Here is an 18,899-nt window from a genome sequence, read left to right as displayed (position 1 = left end):
ATTTGTTTGCAATTGTGAACTTTTTGAAGGCAGGAGCTGAGGTTTTGCTTTTCTTCATATCTCTACACTTAGCACAGTGCCTATCACATACATAGCAAATGCTTGATAAATGCTTGTTGACTGAGTCTGTTGGCACAGGTACTATATTAGTTTTATTTCAGTTTAAGTTTCAATATGAATTATAGCACAATACTCTGGTGGTTGTTACTTGACGCTTGACATTTTCCAATGAAAACTGGATACTCTATTTACTTTGGTTAAGCAGTGAGTGGGGTGAATTATACTACGTACACCACATTTCTCTTTTTTTTCAAAAGTATTCTAGTACTATTGATATTTCATTTTATATCTGGTGTCATGTAACAATCATCTGGAATAGCGGGTAGAACACTGGATAGAGCTCTAGATCTGGAGTCAAAATCACCCGAGTTCAAATTCAGCCTCAGACACTTATTAGCTATGGACCTTGGACAAGTCACATAATCATGTATGTCCCAGTTTTCTCAACTGTAAAATGAACTGGAGAAGGAAATAGTAAAATGACTTCAGGATCTAAGAAAACCCCAAATAGGGTCATGTATGACTGAAAAATGACTCAGCAATTATAGTCATAGTGTATTGTGCTATAATTCAATTCGTATTGAAACTTATCTGATATAAAGCTTATATGTATGTGGGATGATTAGAGGAGCACCATCAATTTAGCTAAGATAGATAAAACATTTGGACTTGAATAAAGTAAAAAGACCTGAATTCAAACTCTGCCTTAAGATACTGTGTAATCTTGGACAAATTGTTTAACCTCTGCCTGCCTCAGTTTTCTTATCTGTAAAATTAGGATATTATAAGGGCCAAATGAAATATATTCTGTGAACCTTAAAGAACTATATAAATGCTGTTATTATTATCATCAATGATTATCATCAATATATCATCACTATTATCATCAATGTACTAGGGCTCAGGGACAGGTTTATACTTGTATATATTCCTTCCATATTGACACCTTTTGTTTCCCTCTCCCTCATCCCTCCTCCATTTCCCAAAGTCCAGATGATCAGGAGATGGTACTCTCTGGGGGTCATCAGAGCAGTTCAGAGAATTCCTCATCCCCACCATGTATAATTAATTTTAATTAGATCCAAATTGATAATTATTTATTGACAATTTCACTCACATTAGAAGATTAGATCTAAAAGTAATCTTTAATTTTGTAACTTGAAAATTAAGGTTTGTGATGTTTAATGGCCCAGATGGTACTTTTCAAATGCTATCTATAAGAAAGTGGCTTTTCCTTTCTTGGAAAAGTTGTTTATTTTGCTGCTTAACAGAGGTTAAGGGCCTATTTTTTTGAATTTTTTTCTTCTTGGGGCCCAAAATTTAATGTTAGGACATTGCTTAGAAGTTACCTGTTTGATAGGAAAACTGAGAAATGTCAGTGCTTGCTAATTTTCTTGCTATTCCTCTTCCATAGTTCACATGGAATAATAAAGAGTATCATGATTTACAACCAATGTAGAGCAAAATTGGATATTAATCAAAACATAACACAAAAGACAACTTCACTTGGAAATAATTCTCAAATTCTATTTTTTTTTACATTAGTTATCATTCTCTATGCATATTTACTTCAATCTAGATTGTAACTAGGTTCCATAATTGCCACAGAGAGAATTCAGACATGTTAATAATAATGATATAGAGAAGCATAAAATGATATATTGTTCACTTAAAAAAAAAAAGGCTGAATAATCAGTGAAAAGGCTTCCACCTGCACTATTCTGATTTTAGAAGGTGGACTTAATGGCAATAATATATGTTAATGGATGGAAGACACTGACTTATTAATTGAAGAAAAGAGGATTGCTGACTTGCAGTAAAGATTTGCAAACATCAGCACCTTTCTACACCTTCTGGAAACTGCTTTATCTTGGCTAAGTTCCCAGATTTGACATTTTTCATCTTAAAAGGAACATTTTAAAATAAGAAAAAAACATTGTAATTACATAACCAGGATTGCTACATGATTTTAATACTCTAATATAACTTTTTGTTAAAATTTAGGTGTATCATGAAAACAGTACAAAGATTTTAATGCTGCCATGAACTTTTTTTAATAGCTTGAAATAATGTTCTTGATAAACATATAGTATTCTTTGCTGACAAAATATTTACCTGATAAAGAATTTTCATAAAAACCTATCTCAAAATATTTATAAAAATGCATGCAAAAATACATATCTATGATTAACTAAATAGGCTTTTAAATTAATTCTTATCTTAAGTGACAATGAGTGAAATTAGATTTTAAAGTATTGTTCTAATAAGATGAACAAAACAGGTAGAGACAAAATTAAATTCTAAACTCCACTAACAAGGTTTTTACTTCCCCCCAAAAAATTAGTAAAAGGTATTTGAAACATGTCTATGAATAGAATATAAAACCCTACTGACAGATTCAGTTGGTAAAATTTGTTTCAACTTAAGGTGATCAAAAATTGTGAGACTGGTATTTTTCCAATTTTTGTTATGCCATATGATTGTTTAAATAAACTACTATCAACCAAATCTTTTGTCATGTTTTACTCAACTCTTAAGATAGAAATGTACTTATGTTAGTGGTAGACACTGATTGGCAATTAAACTTCAAATGGCAAAGGATATGTTTAAGTGTATATCTTTGAGATACTGTCATATAAACACAGAATTTATAATTTATTGTTTTCAGTTCCTGAATGTTCTTAAAATTTATCCTTTGCAATGAAATCTTTCAAGTTGGGATATAATCCCTAAATGATTAATTTATTTCTATGTTTTTGAGTTATCAAAAGATTTAAACATTTTTCTGCTTATAAAAGTACTTTAGATGAATTTATATAAATAGGATCAACTGTCTTTAAATTGATCACTAAGCAATGGATTTACTTGACTAGAGAAAAAAATCACAAACTCTGAATAGCTAGGCTTAAAGAGTTTATTAAATTCCCAATATTTTATGGGTAAGAAAACATACACCTGCACCCAACTTCAAATATTAGTTCAACTTCAAAATCTGCAATACTTTGCTTTTTTAATTACATGGTATTTAAAACAACTTAAAAATGGTTCTGCGTATAGCAATATAAAACCACACAAGTATTTTGTTATTTAGTTGGGTTTGTGGCATGGATATGTGCTAATTGGGATTTTCCTATAGTGTTGAGCCTGTATTTCAAGCTACAGACTCTTTTGACTGTAAGGTATAAAATATAGCCTTCTTATACCTTCCCTAAAGAATTTCTGCCAGCTCTCAATTTGCACTAATCGTACTGGGACCAAGTCTTTTTTTAAAGTTCTATTTCAGAGACAGATTATTGGAGTTTGAAAGGATGTAAATAGATTATAGATTTTATAGATTTATTATAGATATTAGATATAGATTTATAGATTATAGATCCATTTTATAGATGAAATAAATGACTGAGATCTAGCTTTTCTTCCATGAAGTTCAAGAGATCTATAGCAGCAACTCCATAAGCTTCTCCAATTTTGTGCAGCTGTTACTCTTGAAAACTGGCCTCCTTTTATGATAGAATCAGTGTTTAGGTCTGGCCCTTAATATGTCATCTGTTTTACTGTTAGCATATGATCATTTGAATAGGAAAAGGCAGCATAAGATAGTGGCCTAGTAGAGTGACTATATCCCAAACAAGGAATGCTAGATGATTTAATTGACCTTCAACCAAGGCCCAATAGTTATAGATGAATGTCCAAGAAGCCTGTAACTCATTAAAATAAATCAAAGAACTATGCTCATTCTTGAAGACCAGAAGGTGAACTTCTCTGCATGTTACTTTAGAATAAAAATGAAAGTATTTTAGGAGGGCTTCAGAGATAATAAATTTATCAAGGTCTAGGGGGAGATCTTGGTCTTAACTGATTCTGCTTTACATGGTGCTTTTGTTAATAGCATTCTTGTTAAGTGAAGAATCTGATCACTTTATGCTTCTGTCCAAATATCTTTTGAGCTCACACTCAATTGGGAATCTTGCTTCAAAAGGATGCTATTGTTTCTCTCCAAAACATGAAATATCTTGTGTCATTCTATATTTTCTCTCTCAGCTTTGGGGATCCCTCCTTTCAGGTTGAATATCATCCAATTTTACTCTTGGCAGCTAAAGAATACAATCTGTGCCTTAGACTATTTTCCAAATCATCATCTTTATGGAAGTGGTTTGGGAAACTCCTGTTATTTTCCAACCAGAAGGAAAAAAACTGCCACAAAGCATCTAAGCCCAAGTAAGGTACAATCAGTTATAGTAGTACGATAAACACTAAAACAGTATCTTTACATGATTATCAGAGTACGTGCTGCATATGGAGTTGAAGGACCCATGGGGCTAGTTTTCTGATGTGATTAAAGGAAATTGGACTAGATGACCTGTAAGGTTCTTGTTATGTCTGAATTTAGACTCTTAGAAATTATGAAGCCATTTAAAAAATGATTATATCTTTTTGATCTGAAGACATTTTGGACTATATTTTGCTGTGATTAATAAGTATCCTTTTTTGAGCCTAGGAGAAAGAAATGTCTCTCATTTTACTGTATGACTTTTTAATTTGCCTAAAAGAGGCAAATTCAATTCAATTATTTATGGGCCCAGGCATAATAATCCCTATTAACCTAGTGTTATAAAGTTTACAAAGAGTTATAAAATCTTGAGAAGTGGGTACAAATATCCCTACTATTTTGAAGGGAGGCAAGCAAATTCCAAAGAGGTTTGATAGACTGGGGAAATGGGAGAAAATTAGATTAAATGACAGTAATATAGGTAGAGAAGGAAGTTAAGATAGAAGAGGAAATTTTAGAATTAACAAATGTCTTACTGCTAAAGTTTAAAAAATACCCCCCTTTTTTTGTTCCAAGCAAATCTATGTGGCAGAAGTGGGATAAGTAGGTTGGCTATTTTAATTTTAATTAATATCAGTGTGTTTGTATTTTCCCCATTTTGGCAGAAGTAAGGATAAGTAGGTTGGCTATTTTAATTTTAATTAATATCAGTGTGCTTGTATTTTCCCAATCTTAAACTAATTTTTTGGAAAGAATAATTTGGTATGTCTTATTCATGTACCCCAGAACAATACAGTTGAGAGACAGATTAGATATAGAAGTAACACTAAAACTTTAGTGGGTGATCTCATCTATTCAATATCTTTATTTTACAGGTAAGAAAAAAGGAAGCATTAGAGAAGCTGAGTCTGATTCCTAATCTAATTCTCTTTGTACTATGATATGCTGTTATGTAATCAGCAAGGACAAATCAAGTGTTCAGCAAAATATTTTGCAGCAAACCAGTTCTGGGCAAATGTGAAAATCATTACATCATCAAAATACAGCAACTCAATAGAGCAAAAAAATTCACCAGAAACTTGTTTCCTCAATTGTATATGGGATCATGGTACTATCGTTAGCAGGAATTTTGTTTTCCACTGGTCTCTTGCAGAGTGATTTGTATTGGCAAAACTGGCATCATAGTAAAGACTAGATGATTTCTAAGTTACCTTTAAGTTCCAAAGTCTATGATCTGGGGTAATGAAAAGGGTGGTTGGTGCCCTTGGAATCAGAAGAGATCTGGGTTATAATTCTGCCTCTGCGACTTACTATCAGTGACCATGGATAACCTCTTTGAACTTTAGTTTCTTCATGTGTAAAATGGGGATAAACAGTATTTACTACTTAGGACTGTTATGAAAAAAATAAAGTTTAAAATACATGTGTGTATATACACTTACATATTTGTATAGATTTGTTTTGTGTATGCTATTGTGCATACATATGCTCTTTTTTTGTCATTCCAGGGAAGTTCATGACTTGAATTCCTTCTTAAAGGAGTTGAGTGAATACTGTAGTCAGCACTGGTGGAAATGGGTGTGGCATTTCTTTGAGGCTGCAGGTCATTAAAATCCAATTCCCAATAAATAAATACTACATATTTAATAGGTTACTGTGCCAATCTTATTCTTTGTGGTTTACTTGGTTTGGATTTGTTCATTATACAATTTTGATTTCCTATGGGAATTATTAAGTGCTTCATCCCCTTTTAAAAAGTTCAATAGAGAATGGTCTGATTTCTCCTTCTAGAATTATTGAACTATTTATTTATTTATGTTTCTCTTTATAAAGACATGATCAGATAAAGAGCTCTTTTAAAGGTGGCAGTACTAAATGTGGATTAATTTTATAACCACAAACGAAATAGCTGACTATACATTTATTTTAATTGTTGCAAGGCTATTTCCATAACTCTCAAGAGGAAGAGTCATGCTGTGTATAGTGCTGTAAGGCTTTCTTTAAACATGGATAAAGCCATTTAGTCAAAGCAACTTCAATCATTTCTTTTTGATTTTCTGCCACAGAAATATATCACAAAACTATTAGCATCTTGTTGATTAACCTAAAATTATGACATATGCTTATAAAATACTCCAAAGGTGAGGGTAACATTAAAATTTTTAAAATGCAGATAACACCAAGGGAGATAATAAAGTAATACATTTGTTTCAATAGAGTTTATTCCATATTTAGCCTTCAGTTTGTTAACCTTAAATGATATTTATGGGGGTAAACTTCTGAGCTGGAAATCAGTGAAAAATGTTCCAATCTAAAACAGTATTAACAATGTCCAACATTTATAGAGCAGTTTAGACATCCAAGCATTTAAAGCAGTCTAACAACACAATTAAAAATTTTTTAAAAAATGAATTATTTTCTGCTCTCAGTCAGAAGAGAGTAATAACAGATATAGTAAAAAAAAAAATGTTAAGAGAAAAAAAGAATGAAATCTAAAACCAAGCTATTTTAATAATCATATTAAGCTATATTACCACTCTTCAATCCATTATATACATTAAGAAAATAGTGAACTAAAATATTATGGCAACTTGTATGGGTATGTATGTATATTAACTATTTACTAAGCACCTAATCCAGGCACTGTATTAGTTTCTGGAATGAAAAATGAAATAGTCACTATTCTCAAGGAACTTGTGTTCTTTTGACAAGGAAAGAACATGAACAGAGAACAACATGTAAAATACATAGTAATGTAGGATAAGGATAAGAGTGGATACAACAAGAAAGATCAGGCTATATATCTCATGCAGAAGGTGAGACTAGAAATTAAAAGGTAAATCTTAGGGACGTAGATAAGGAGGAAAGGATATTCTGGGCTATGGGGACAACCTACATAGGCAGATGAGATGTCTTTAATGGGGATTGGCAAGTAGGCCTTTTTGCTTATTACATGAAAAGGAAAGGAGAGGAGAAGAGTGGTGATGTGCAGTAAATCAGAAAATTAGAATGAAATTAGATTGTAAGAGGCTTTATATGTTTATATTTATTCCTAAAGTCAATAGGGAGCCACTGAAGCTTCATATTTATGTACAGATTGCAACACAATATAAATGTGAAGGATTGTCATCGGGAAACAGAAAAGGAACTGTGTTCATCATAAAATCAAAGAGATAATGAAAGGGACAATTAATGGATAGCCTGCAACCTCTACTGACATATATGCAATGTAAAAAGACTATGAAAAAAGGCAACCAGCATATTGGGTAGGTGTCCTGTGGCAAATCAATGAAAAGATACATATATGAGAATTTAATGGCATGATCAGGTAGAGTTACAATCTGCATGACTAGAATAAATACCTAAACTGATGAGGTTATAGATCCATTGGATTATTAAAAGACATGCACATATACATGATATATGCATACATATATATGTATATTATATATAATATAAAGCTATTAGCCCTAGAAAATGTTACTAAGAATATAAAATTCTGTTTTTACCACACTTGGAAATGTCAAAAAGCACCACTATGCTGTAAACCAATAAGATATTGTAATTGTATTTTCATGTAAATGGGGTTAGATCACATAAAAAATTGCTTTTGCTTACTCTGGCTATGTGTGACTTACAATCTGAATACTCCGAGGATGGTGGTGAAAATCCCTGGCTTCCTCCAGCTCCCATGACAATCAGCTTGAGCTTTGAGATGAAAAAGCTTCTCCTTGTTGGCTACTTAGCAGCAAGAACCAATGAGTCAGAAGACCTTTAAAGAGGGGATGATTCCACATCTACTTTCTTTTCCACTTGGAAATTGTGGAATGGCTACAAACCTGGTGGCAGAGCTGGTTTCATTCCCCATTCCAAAACATATGATGACTGTTTCCATGTGGTGATATGTAAGAACTCAAGTGGTTAAGTTTGCACTTGGGACCTTGCTGCCATTTCCACTTAAGGGTTTTCTTTCCTAAATAGATGAACCAAATAATTATGTCCAGGCTTGAAGGTAACCTTCTGGGTTTGAGAGATCCAGGTATCCTGAATCTATCACACTGAATGGTAGAAAGGTGAGTTTCTATATTGGAGAGAATACCACAATAGGGGAAAGACTTCCAACTTTTGAAGCCAGACTTGCCAAAAGAGATGGACTTTGAAGGAAATAATGCAGAGGTGAGATGAAATGCAAAATGTCTAATCAGAAGGCCTGCATATTACTTCCATGTTTAAATAGTTTTGAGTATAATTCTCTTATCAGAGCAAAACAGTAATAGGCTCCTATTTGTTTTGGCCAAATGAGTAGTCTGAATTTTTCATTTTTTTGTCTAAGAAATAAATACCTATTCCTTTTCTGTTTTATACATTGAGAATTTTTCTACCCCACTGCCACCTCTCTTTTTTAAAAAGTTCCCTCCCCCCAAAGGCTAATCTTTAAAAACAAAAAACCTCTCTCCATAAAAGCACTGGGATCAGATTTATTAAGTGGAAGAATGTGAGAAAAAGTCAGTCAGTTAGCTTTTATTAAGTACCTTCTATGTCCCTATAACTGTTAAATGCCAGAAATGCAAAGAAAGACAAAAGGAGTTCACAGTCTAATGCAGGAGACAGTATGCAAATAACTATGTACAACCAGCTATATACAGGATTAATTGCAGGCATTCTCAAAAGGCAAGCACTAAAATTAATGAGTTGGAGAGGTTCCTTGCAGTGAAACCTTAGCTAAGAAATCAAGACAGAGATGGAGAATATTAGAAGCTGAAGTACTATATTTGAGGACAAAGTGTCACTGGATGACAAAGTATGTAAAAGGAAGCAAGATATAAGAAAACTGGAAGGTTGGAAGGGACCTGGTTATGAGGGGCCCAGAAAGCCAAACAGTTTTTTATATCTGATCATGGAGGCAGTAGGGATTGTACTTCATGGAGGCAGTAGGGCGGAATTTATTGAATGGTGGATGATGAAGATATGGTCAGATCTTTTTAGAGAGATCAATTTGACAGATGAGTAAAGAATAAAGTAGGGAGAGACATAAGGTAAGCCTTGACAGTCTTTGTCAATAATACAGTTATAAATGATAACAGCCTTCACTTGAATGGTGATAGTGACTAAGACAAGAGGAGAGATATTACAAAAAATGGAAAAAACAGGATTTGACCACCAATTGGATATGGGGAATGAAAGAGGAAAATACAGGATGCCATCTAAGTTTCGAGTCTAGATGACTGGGGAAGATTAGTAGTAATTATTAGATTAATGGTAAAAGGGGACATCAGGAAGAAGGATGGATTTTGGGGAAAGATAATGAATTCAGTTTTGAATATGTTGTGTTTAAAATGGCTACATAAGTCAGTTTGAGATATCTAAAAGGCAGTTGAAGATGCAAAACTGGAGATTGGAAGGTTAAAGCTGAATAGATTTGAGAATCATCTGCATAGATGATTTCATGAATCCATGAAAACTGATTAGATAGATCATCACATTAAATTGTCATTTGTCCTTTGGTTTTGAAGAAGGCCAATGACATCTGAGGTGAAATCTTGACTTATTTGTGAAGTGAGGCAAAGTTGCACAAAGCCATCAACTTCACTCTTCCCGAGTCATCAAGTCTAGTGGCAGAACAAGTCAAAACTGGTGATGGACAACTGGTGATGCAGTGGATGATCTTTAATGTCTGACCAAGCTCTAAACACTCTATGCTGCTTTCTTCAGTCTCCATGGCTACTGGAACAAATTGTTCTCATCTGCCTACACTGCCTGGACAAGTCTTCACATGTTTGGGATAGAAGTTCCCCTAATTCATCAACAGGTTGGGGCTTATCAATTATGCTTAACATGCTTTAAGCCCACCTGGAGAGGGGGTTTATTAGGGTATAGCCATTGCGAATGCTACAGCTTCTTGGGGCCATAGGTGAGAGCTGTATGAATCAGGTAGACACCAAACATAGATAAGCAGCCCTGAAAAGGGCTTGGCAAGCCTTTACTTCACACCAGAGGTGCTAATCCTCCTGAATACCTCATATGCTTCACTAAGTAGTATAGAAAGGAAAGAGAAGAGAGCCCAAGAGAGACTCTTGGAGGACCCCCCCCTCCCAACCCCCCAGTTAGCAAGTTATTATTTTGATGAAGATCTAGCAGAAGAGACTGAGGAGGAGTGGCCAGGTAGCTAGGAAAACCAGAAGAGACTAATGTTATGAAAACCTAGAGAAAAGAGGCTATTAAAGGGAAGATGTTTATTAACAGTATCAAAGATTGAAGAGAGGATAAGAATGATGGGGAATGAGAAAAGGTCTTTAAGAATTTGTTAGTAACTTTGGTGAGAGCAGTTTAGTTGCATGATGAGATTAAGAGCACAAGATTAGCTTGTGCTAGGAAGATTAAACCAGACCACACAAAGAGTTGAGAGACAAGGATCCAAGCCATTAAATGAACTGCTCCCCTTTCCTGCATGTATACCAGCCTCATGTCTGATCTCCCACCAATGCTTTCTATGTGTGTTAACTTTCTCCACGGAAGCTAGAATACTCAACCTGGTCTAGGGCCCCTCTCTCCGAGTTGTTGGGGGTTGTCCCAGGTGCTACCATAACAGCAATATAAATTTTATTTTGGAAAAAAAAAAAAAGAGAGGCAAGAAAAGGCATCTATTGTGGAAGCCTTCTCAAGAATTTAGCCACAAAAGGCCTACTTATATATGTGGAGGGATTTGCCTTGGCAAAGAGAAATGCCACTTCATGTGGAACAAGAGGTGAAGGAAATAATGGCGGAAGGCACCCTAGTGACAAAACAGGGAACCAGGGAGAAGAGAAAATTCTCTGTGAGGAGAAAGTGGAGTGCTTAGAAAAATTGGGGCAAGTAGGATAGTGAATCAGTGAAGGAGTTATAAAAGGATTCTTTCCCTAGTAAGGGCCCATTTGAGATTATGAAACAAACATTAGATTCAGTCAGCAGTTTTTCATGATTTTCTCCAGCTTCTTTCAGTAGTATGTGAAATAAAGGCAGGACATGATAAGAGTAATCAAGGCTGGGGTTTGGGACAGGATAAAGGGGCTGGATAAGAGGCCAGTAATAGGGGTCAAGCTGGGGAAGGGGAAAGAGTATATGATGAGTGCAAAGACAGCTTGAGAAAGAACTGAGAGTTTGAGGGACTGGAGATCATGGTGAGGATGCAAGACAGTTTGGAATGATAGGTAGAATGATAAATTAGATAAAAGAATTTTAGAATTCATGAATATAAGATATGGAACATTTGTGGCAAGATCAAGCTTAAGGATTTTTATTAGGAGCCCCACTCTTCTAGGACTGAACCTTTCCAGAACTGAGAACATGTTCCAGAACTGAGGAACCCAGATGGAGTCCTCTAGCCCCAAAGAGACACCTGTGACTTTTTAATATTAGATCAATAGAACCAGTTAACTGACAAGTTCTATTAAGCTGACATACATAGGGAAGATAAAAATGCAATAAGTTTCTTCTATTAAGGAGCACATAATCTACTTGAGGGAGTACAAAATATCCAAAGATAGATATATATGGCATATATAAAATACAAAGTAGGGGAGCACTAACAATTAAAAAATCAGAGCTGAGTCTTGAAGAAAGGTATTCCAGGAGGCAGAGATGAAAAATGAAAACACCGAGGCAAGAGGATTACCCTCTACATAAGTCAAGGGAGAGAAGTGAGAGATGGAACTAGATGTGAAGAACAAAAAATAGTACTATCTGGATGCACTATAAAATATTCAGAATTCATGAATCAAATTAAGTCAGTACACTTTTAATAAGTCGTTATTTGTCAGGCACTCTACTATGTGCAGGGAATACAAATAAAATAAAAAGACTGCCTTGAAGGAGTTTATAGTCAAACAAGAGGTTAACAACCCAAAAAGGGTGGGGGAGAAAAAAATGAATGTATTTGGGTGTGTGATAAGAATAGCATTTCAGAACAACTCTAAGAAAGTCAAATGTCAAAGTCAAAAGTCAAATATGTATAGAGTGAAATGAAGACGTGGCTGATCTGGGCCACCACCTAAAATGGAAGTTCTGGAAGGAGCCAGCCAAAAAGAGGGAGAGCTAAATCTGAAAGTACTTTCAGGGTATAAATGAGATTCCAAGTGAATGAGATTCCAGGGTGAAGAGGTGTCTAGACACAGTGAAGAAATTCTGAGTTTCAGGAAAGGCCATGTGAGTGCGGGATGTATCTAAAAATATGGATTTCTTTGGCATGATGCTAGGATGAGGTTAGCTACTGCGGAGAATGCTAGATTTGAAGTCAAGATCTGAATTTGAATCTTGCCTCACAGATACTTCACGAGTTGTATGATCCTGGATAAGTAATAATGTCCTTTATAAAATGAACATTAATACCTATTTCCAAAGGCTGATGATGGAAGGATGACATGAAAGAACATTTTGAGAACTTTTAAGTTCTACACAAATATTAACTATTACTTCTATCAAAATTCCAGAGAGTTCAAAAGGACCTTTGATGTCATCAAATCAAAATCCTAAAATACTGTCATCATTTTTTTTTCTGAGGTCCTATTTTTAAGCTTTCATAAAATCACTGAATGGCTAGAAAGGACTGGGCCAGATTTCTGCACTCTAGAGTCTTAAATAGATGATTACCTCTAAATCAATTCATTGATTGAAACTCTTAGCAAAAAAAAAAAAAAAAAAAAAAAGAGAGAGAGAGAGAGAAAAGAAAATTTAATAAAACATTTTTGTAATCATCACAACGTGGAAATTTAAAATTCTTCCTGTGCTATATGTGACTAGGAGTGATCTCAATAAATAAAGACCTTTGCTATTCTAACTAGAAAATTCATTTTGAGCATATATAGTAGTTTGATGAATTATATAGATGAATTGCCTTTGATGAAACCTTAGAAATTGTAAGGGAAGCTTGATATTCTTATTTGCAAAATATCCATCTCCTATTATACAAAGTTGATGTTTTTGGAATCTCCAAAGTTTTTCACTTCTATAATAATTCTTCATTTATAATAAAATACTTAAAGAGTTACTAAAACACTTTCACATATATTGCTCAGTTTAGGAAAAAAAAAAACCATGATGTAGGCTGGATGAGGATTATTATCCCTAATTACTAATGAGGAAAAATTAAAACCCAGGTAGGTTGTTTTGCCCAATGTTGCTTAAGTATCAAGTAACAGAGCTAATATTCATTTCTAGGTTCAGCGCTCTTTTCAGAAATCATGGGAATGATTTCCTCTTAAAACTCTCCCCACTTAGAATTAAACAAAACAAAACAAAACAAAACAAAAAAAAAACCTTGTTTCTTCAAAAGTCGTTCAATCAATTCCAAAAATTCCATAAAGAAGAAAATGATGACTAAGTATCTTAGTAATTTAATCAAACTGAAAAAATAACAAAAGAACCCACGAAATGGGACAATATGATCAGCAAACTCATCTATTGTTCTGTAATTTATGTGGAATTCCCGATAAAAGTTTCAGAGTTTGCCAATATCTCCTGTGATTAAAGACACTTAGCCAAAATGGGGTCTTCCATCTTTGCTTTATCATAGAGAAGCAGTTACAGGAATAGAATTTGTCCATTAACCAAATAAATGGTTTCTATAAATCACAACATTAGTTGCTGAGTTAAAGGCTATTTCTCTACTATGCAAATTAAACCACTGGGATTGCCAAAAATTGATTTGTTCAGCTGATTTCTTTAACTGTGCCAAATTCACTCTTTTCAGCTTTTGCTTAAAATGATTTTAGCTGATACAATCACACTTTCACCCCATTTTACTTAACTGCTTCTATACTTGTAAATGGTATGTGTTGTATTAAGTCTTGGTTGACAAACTATGTGAAATCTCATCTTTCTCTATTCCATGTATACTATAATTTTGGTTTATAACTTCTTAAAGGCTTTTGCAGAGTTCTTGAAATAGCCAAAGACCCCTTGAAGAGAACCTGAAAGACTCAAAGCAAATAGTTATTTGGAATTCTGCTAAGCATTCCTAACAGCAACTCTTAAATACCCAACAATAGATTATTATCTCATGGATGATTCCCAAAGGCTCCAGGTTGACCAAGAAAGAACTAGAATATGCCCAATTGAGCAAAATCTCATCTATACTCCCTAGAAAACTATAAGAAAATGTGGTTGGAGACAAGTAGTGGCTCCACCAAAATAAAATTATAACAGCACACAAGTAATTTATGTCACAATGACTATATAAGAATATGGACTGGCATTTTTTTTATAAAAGTAATTCTAGTCAGATACCTGCATTTTAGATTCTGACTACTCGAATAATCATCCTCATTCAATTAGTACCAGTGACATTCATTTACTATTATATAACCAGTTTGCAAGAAACTTAAAGAGTTCAAGTTCTAACATTGATGTATTAAGTTAATCAAAATTATATCCATTACAAAGTCCAAGTCTTGATTTAGGTCTGGTTTCAAAATGCAAAATTTGCACACAGTTAATTGCTTAATAAACACTTTCTTATTTATCCATTTTTTCCCATACCAACTTAGCAATGAAAATTCCTTTTAAAGTTTAGGACTATTGTTTATATTGAAAAATTTGGAAAAATTTTTGTCTTTCCATGCAAACAGTAACAAAAGGAATATAAACTTTAAAGAATGTTGCATCAATCAGATGTGCTTTTGAAATATGATCCTACCTTTTGGAGGTATCTTTCTTTTTTCTCAGTTTCTTGAACCTTTCTGTTTTTTTCAAAGAGCTGTTCAGTTTCTAAACAAAACAGTCAAATTTGGAATATAATATTCTGAAATTGCCATTAAAAATAAAAAATTACATATGCAAAAAATAGCATGTAGATTAGGAGAACTTATAAGATTAAACCGTAATATATTAGTGCTATACTGCACTGTTCCCTGGAACTTTTATTAACTCAACAAATGGACCAAATGAATCCAAAATTAGATCCGATTCCAGAGATCTAGAAAACTTTTCTAAAAAAAAAAAAAGAAAAATCTTGAACTTTTTGATTTCTGGGATTTTATTGAGAAAACTTGCAACTTCTTTGAATAGAGAAATTGCCAGGCCCTGAACCAAATACAGATACATTCAAGATTCACAACCTTACCCCTACCAATCTCTACTGTTTTCTACTCAAATAAGGAAAGTACTTCTGCCTACTATAAATACTGAAGTACTTTAGATCATGAGAGTTGATACTTACTGTAATTCTCAGTGTTTAAAGTTCTTTCTGTAAAAGATAAAGTAAATTAATCATTTTAGGATCAGTTGGAAAGAGACTCAAAATCTTAAATGCTATGCATCTCAATGTCTGCTAACAACTGTAACAGATCCATTTACTTTACATACTATCAGTGACCTCTGATAACAAAAAAATTTAGAATCTAATCCTATCAACTTGCTTGGTCACTTCGAATATTCCTTTCTCTTTCCTTAAATTTCACAGGCTTTCATTTGTGATTAAAAAACAAAAAACAAAAAACAAAGACCCCCCCCCAAAAAAAACAAAAACAAAACCCAACACTATACCTTTCGACTATTTTTCATAAACCAATAAAGAATGGTTTTTCTTTCATTCTTTTTAAATATGTCTCAACAATGAAACTTAAATTTGAAGACCTATAGGGAAGGGACTGGGGAATGCATCCCTGACCCTTCCTCTTTCCATTACTGCCATGAATTTTGAGATGAGATGTCAAATGTTTAATCTTCTAGTAATAAATTTGCTTCATGAAATTTGATTTAATAGCATAGTCAAAAGTTGTTCCTGAAAAATAGCGGGGTACATGAATATTATTGGATAGGTTTGAGGGATCAAGGGATTAGCCACCCTTTTCCACTACTCACCAGCCATAGTGGGCCCAGTAGTTCGAGCTACAGGCAATCGCTGCTGGGTGCCGCTTGACACCAACTGAGACTCGGGATGTGGATTCATGGTTGCTGAAACCCAGAACTGTTTGGCCAAAGCCACATCCTCTTCTGAAGAGCCGGTAAACACCAAAGGTCCAGGGTATATACTTTCAATGGGCTCCCTTGAGTCAGTCTCTCTTTCCCCCTGGCTTGTCTCCATGGCAACTGAGGACACTTCTTTCCCACTTAAAACAGGAGACCACAAGTCTCCCAGTTGTATCTCGTGGCCGCTCCTACTTTTGTCCCACCCGCTATAAAAAGGCAAAATTGGGGTCAGTCTGGTTTTCACCTACCCAGAACCTCCAGCGAAAGTATACCAGAAATCTGCAGAGGCAGGAGAAGTCAGAGCAGCGGCTGTAAAAGTTCTGCACTCCTGGCATTGACGCAGTCCCAGCAGCAGTAAGGATTTGGAGACTCGGTACACCTGCTCCTGAGAGTAAGGCTGGAGGTATCCAGCTGTTGAGGAAGCACACCATAACAGGGAAATTAGCGTAGCTACAGGTCGATCTGGTATTATGGTATATAGCTCTTACTAGCACTTTATGATCACAAATTCAGAACTAATATTGAGCAATATGCCCGATTGGAATCTAATACTTGGTTATCAATTGAGAAGAGAACAGTTTTACTCAAAGAGAAAAAATACCAAATGTTGCATGTAGTTAAAAAATATTGATAAAAAGATTTAGCAAGTTTATGTGCAATTAGGTTTGCTGGGGAACTATTTCTTGATATTCCGTAAATAATTAAGAATAGCTAATTTCTTTATTAACTTTATTCAGAAATATTTTGAATTCTGACATTAGAACTAGTAACATTACTGTAGCAGGAACTGACATTTACATATAACAATTCTACTTTCTATTGGTATGCTAGCTTTCACTCGCACTTTTGTAAAGGAAGTGTGTTCAGTATGATATACACAAATCATGTCATGATAGTGTTAAGGAAACTATTCATCAGGATGTGTCTAGGAAATTGGTTACCATCTTGGATTTAATTTCTTAAAAGATTTTTCATGCCTTAAACAATGAAACTTTTAAGGTTAAGCTACTAAGCTAATATACTAATTACCCATTTACTTTATCCTCCCAAAATAGCATTATAGCTCCTTGACCAAGTCTATTATGACTATTTTCTGTCAGGGGAAGGCGCTGCTTTTGTACGTTGTTTCTTCTTTTGGCCTCCAAAACACATTTAGTTATCTGGATAGGATGAATTACAATCTGTTTACTTGGCTGTGTGGTTAGTGATTGGTACTACTACTAGCAATCAGCTAACTACACTGCCTAGTAACTAGACTCAATTTCCCCCCGCCCCATTCTAACTTCTAAAAAAGTGGCACCTTCATAAACACATTAAATTTTAGGTCCAAGTCCACATATACAGGTCACCTAATTGAGTTTATCCTAAGTCTGCTAGAAAGTTTGAAAATGTGCTATTTCCAGGATTACATACACACTGCAAAATATGATTAAATATATCTTCAAGCAGTTTTCTCTTACCCCTTATTAAATCCCCCACCCTCTCCCTCAAACTTTTCTATATTTTAGCTAAATGATGCAGAAGCAGACCCCACGTTTTATACACTCACAAAAAACGGCATGAAGTTACATTTCACACATTTAACACTTAACCTTCATTTCCAAGTTTACTTTGTCAGATTGCCAAACTGTCCCTCTAAACATCCAGCGTGCATACTAATACTGCTGGATAAATCCCAACAAATCACAATTTTCTCCTTAAGCAATTCAAGGCAGGTGCAGGAAAACGAGCCCTTCGGAAGAGACCGCCACCGCCGCCTTCTCCACCATCGAGACCTGCCAAGTGAGCCCACTTACTCCTTCCTCTGGGGCGTTTGGCAGCCGGTGATGCTGTGCCTTGTTTTGATGGCAGTGGAGTTAGTGATTGTAGGCAGTAGAATACAATCAGCTAACTACACTGCCTACAAACCGAGCACTGGACACGCCGCTGGTGTGGGTGGACCGGCGCGGGAAGGGCTGCCCCCGGAGGCATGGGCGCCTCGGGTCACCTGGCGTCTGTTGGTCAGTCAAGTCTCCCCCTCCGGCTTCGAGCGAGCCGCTTTCTCCCCGCCAGACGCGAGGCCCGAGGTTCGTCGGTGCGGTCGCTCCCCCGGACGGGCCCCGGGCTACACTGGCCACCCAGCCCGATCCGGGCCCGCCTTTTGTATACACCTTGTAGTCATGGCTACCCGGGCGCAGTTGGAGGAGGGGAGGGCGTGTGTCTCAGGACGCGGCCCCCTCCCCCCACCCCCGCGTCCCACAGGACCGGCGCTGCCTGTTTCCCGAGACTACCTCGACCAAGTGGCCGCTGACCCGTCGGCCTTACCAGCCCCCTCCCCTCTCCCCGCTCCTTCCTCGGGGTGCAGGGGCCGGCTTCCTCCCTGCTCTTCCTCAGGTCCTGGTTCTTTCTCAAGCTCCCCGCCTCTGCCCTCCCCTCGTCCCCCCTCAGGTTCCTGAGGGCCACTCTTCCTGCTCCCTCCTCTTACCCCTCCTCAGGCTTCAGGGGCCTGGCTCTCCTCTGGCCTCCTTTAGTTTCTACTCCCTCCCCTCAGGCTATTGGCCCGCTCCGCCCTGCCTTCCCTAACCCCCGTCCCCTTAAGCTCTAGGGCCCCGTTTCTCCCTCCCCCACTTTCACCCCTCAGCTCCCA

General features: G+C 35.8%; 1 protein-coding gene across 10 annotated transcripts in view; it reads right to left on the bottom strand.

Annotated features, from left to right (window-relative positions):
* The window catches only part of C3H11orf88 (chromosome 3 C11orf88 homolog), a 37,812-nt gene that overhangs the window by 16,290 nt on the left and 2,623 nt on the right, over nucleotides 1-18,899 (bottom strand). For 3 of the 10 annotated variants that reach the window (XM_031961150.1, XM_031961149.1, XM_031961153.1), the window contains exons 2-5: nucleotides 16,166-16,684; nucleotides 15,522-15,548; nucleotides 15,000-15,070; nucleotides 7,969-8,303 (exon numbers count right to left, since the gene is read on the bottom strand). In XM_031961150.1, coding sequence (XP_031817010.1) covers nucleotides 8,244-8,303; nucleotides 15,000-15,070; nucleotides 15,522-15,548; nucleotides 16,166-16,388 — 381 coding nt within the window. In that variant the 5' untranslated portion in view covers nucleotides 16,389-16,684 and the 3' untranslated portion in view covers nucleotides 7,969-8,243. Of the gene's footprint in view, nucleotides 1-806; nucleotides 1,466-7,968; nucleotides 8,304-14,999; nucleotides 15,071-15,521; nucleotides 15,549-16,165; nucleotides 16,685-18,069; nucleotides 18,160-18,260; nucleotides 18,446-18,737; nucleotides 18,895-18,899 lie in introns of those variants that run through there. The other 7 variants (XM_031961152.1, XM_031961155.1, XM_031961158.1 and 4 more) reach the window with 7 other exon arrangements.

Source organism: Sarcophilus harrisii, chromosome 3, assembly GCF_902635505.1.
Source record: "Sarcophilus harrisii chromosome 3, mSarHar1.11, whole genome shotgun sequence".
Taxonomy (NCBI): Eukaryota; Metazoa; Chordata; class Mammalia; order Dasyuromorphia; family Dasyuridae; genus Sarcophilus; species Sarcophilus harrisii.
The sequence above is the reverse complement of the archived record's forward strand: the minus strand, read 5'-3'. Positions and strand labels throughout refer to the sequence as shown.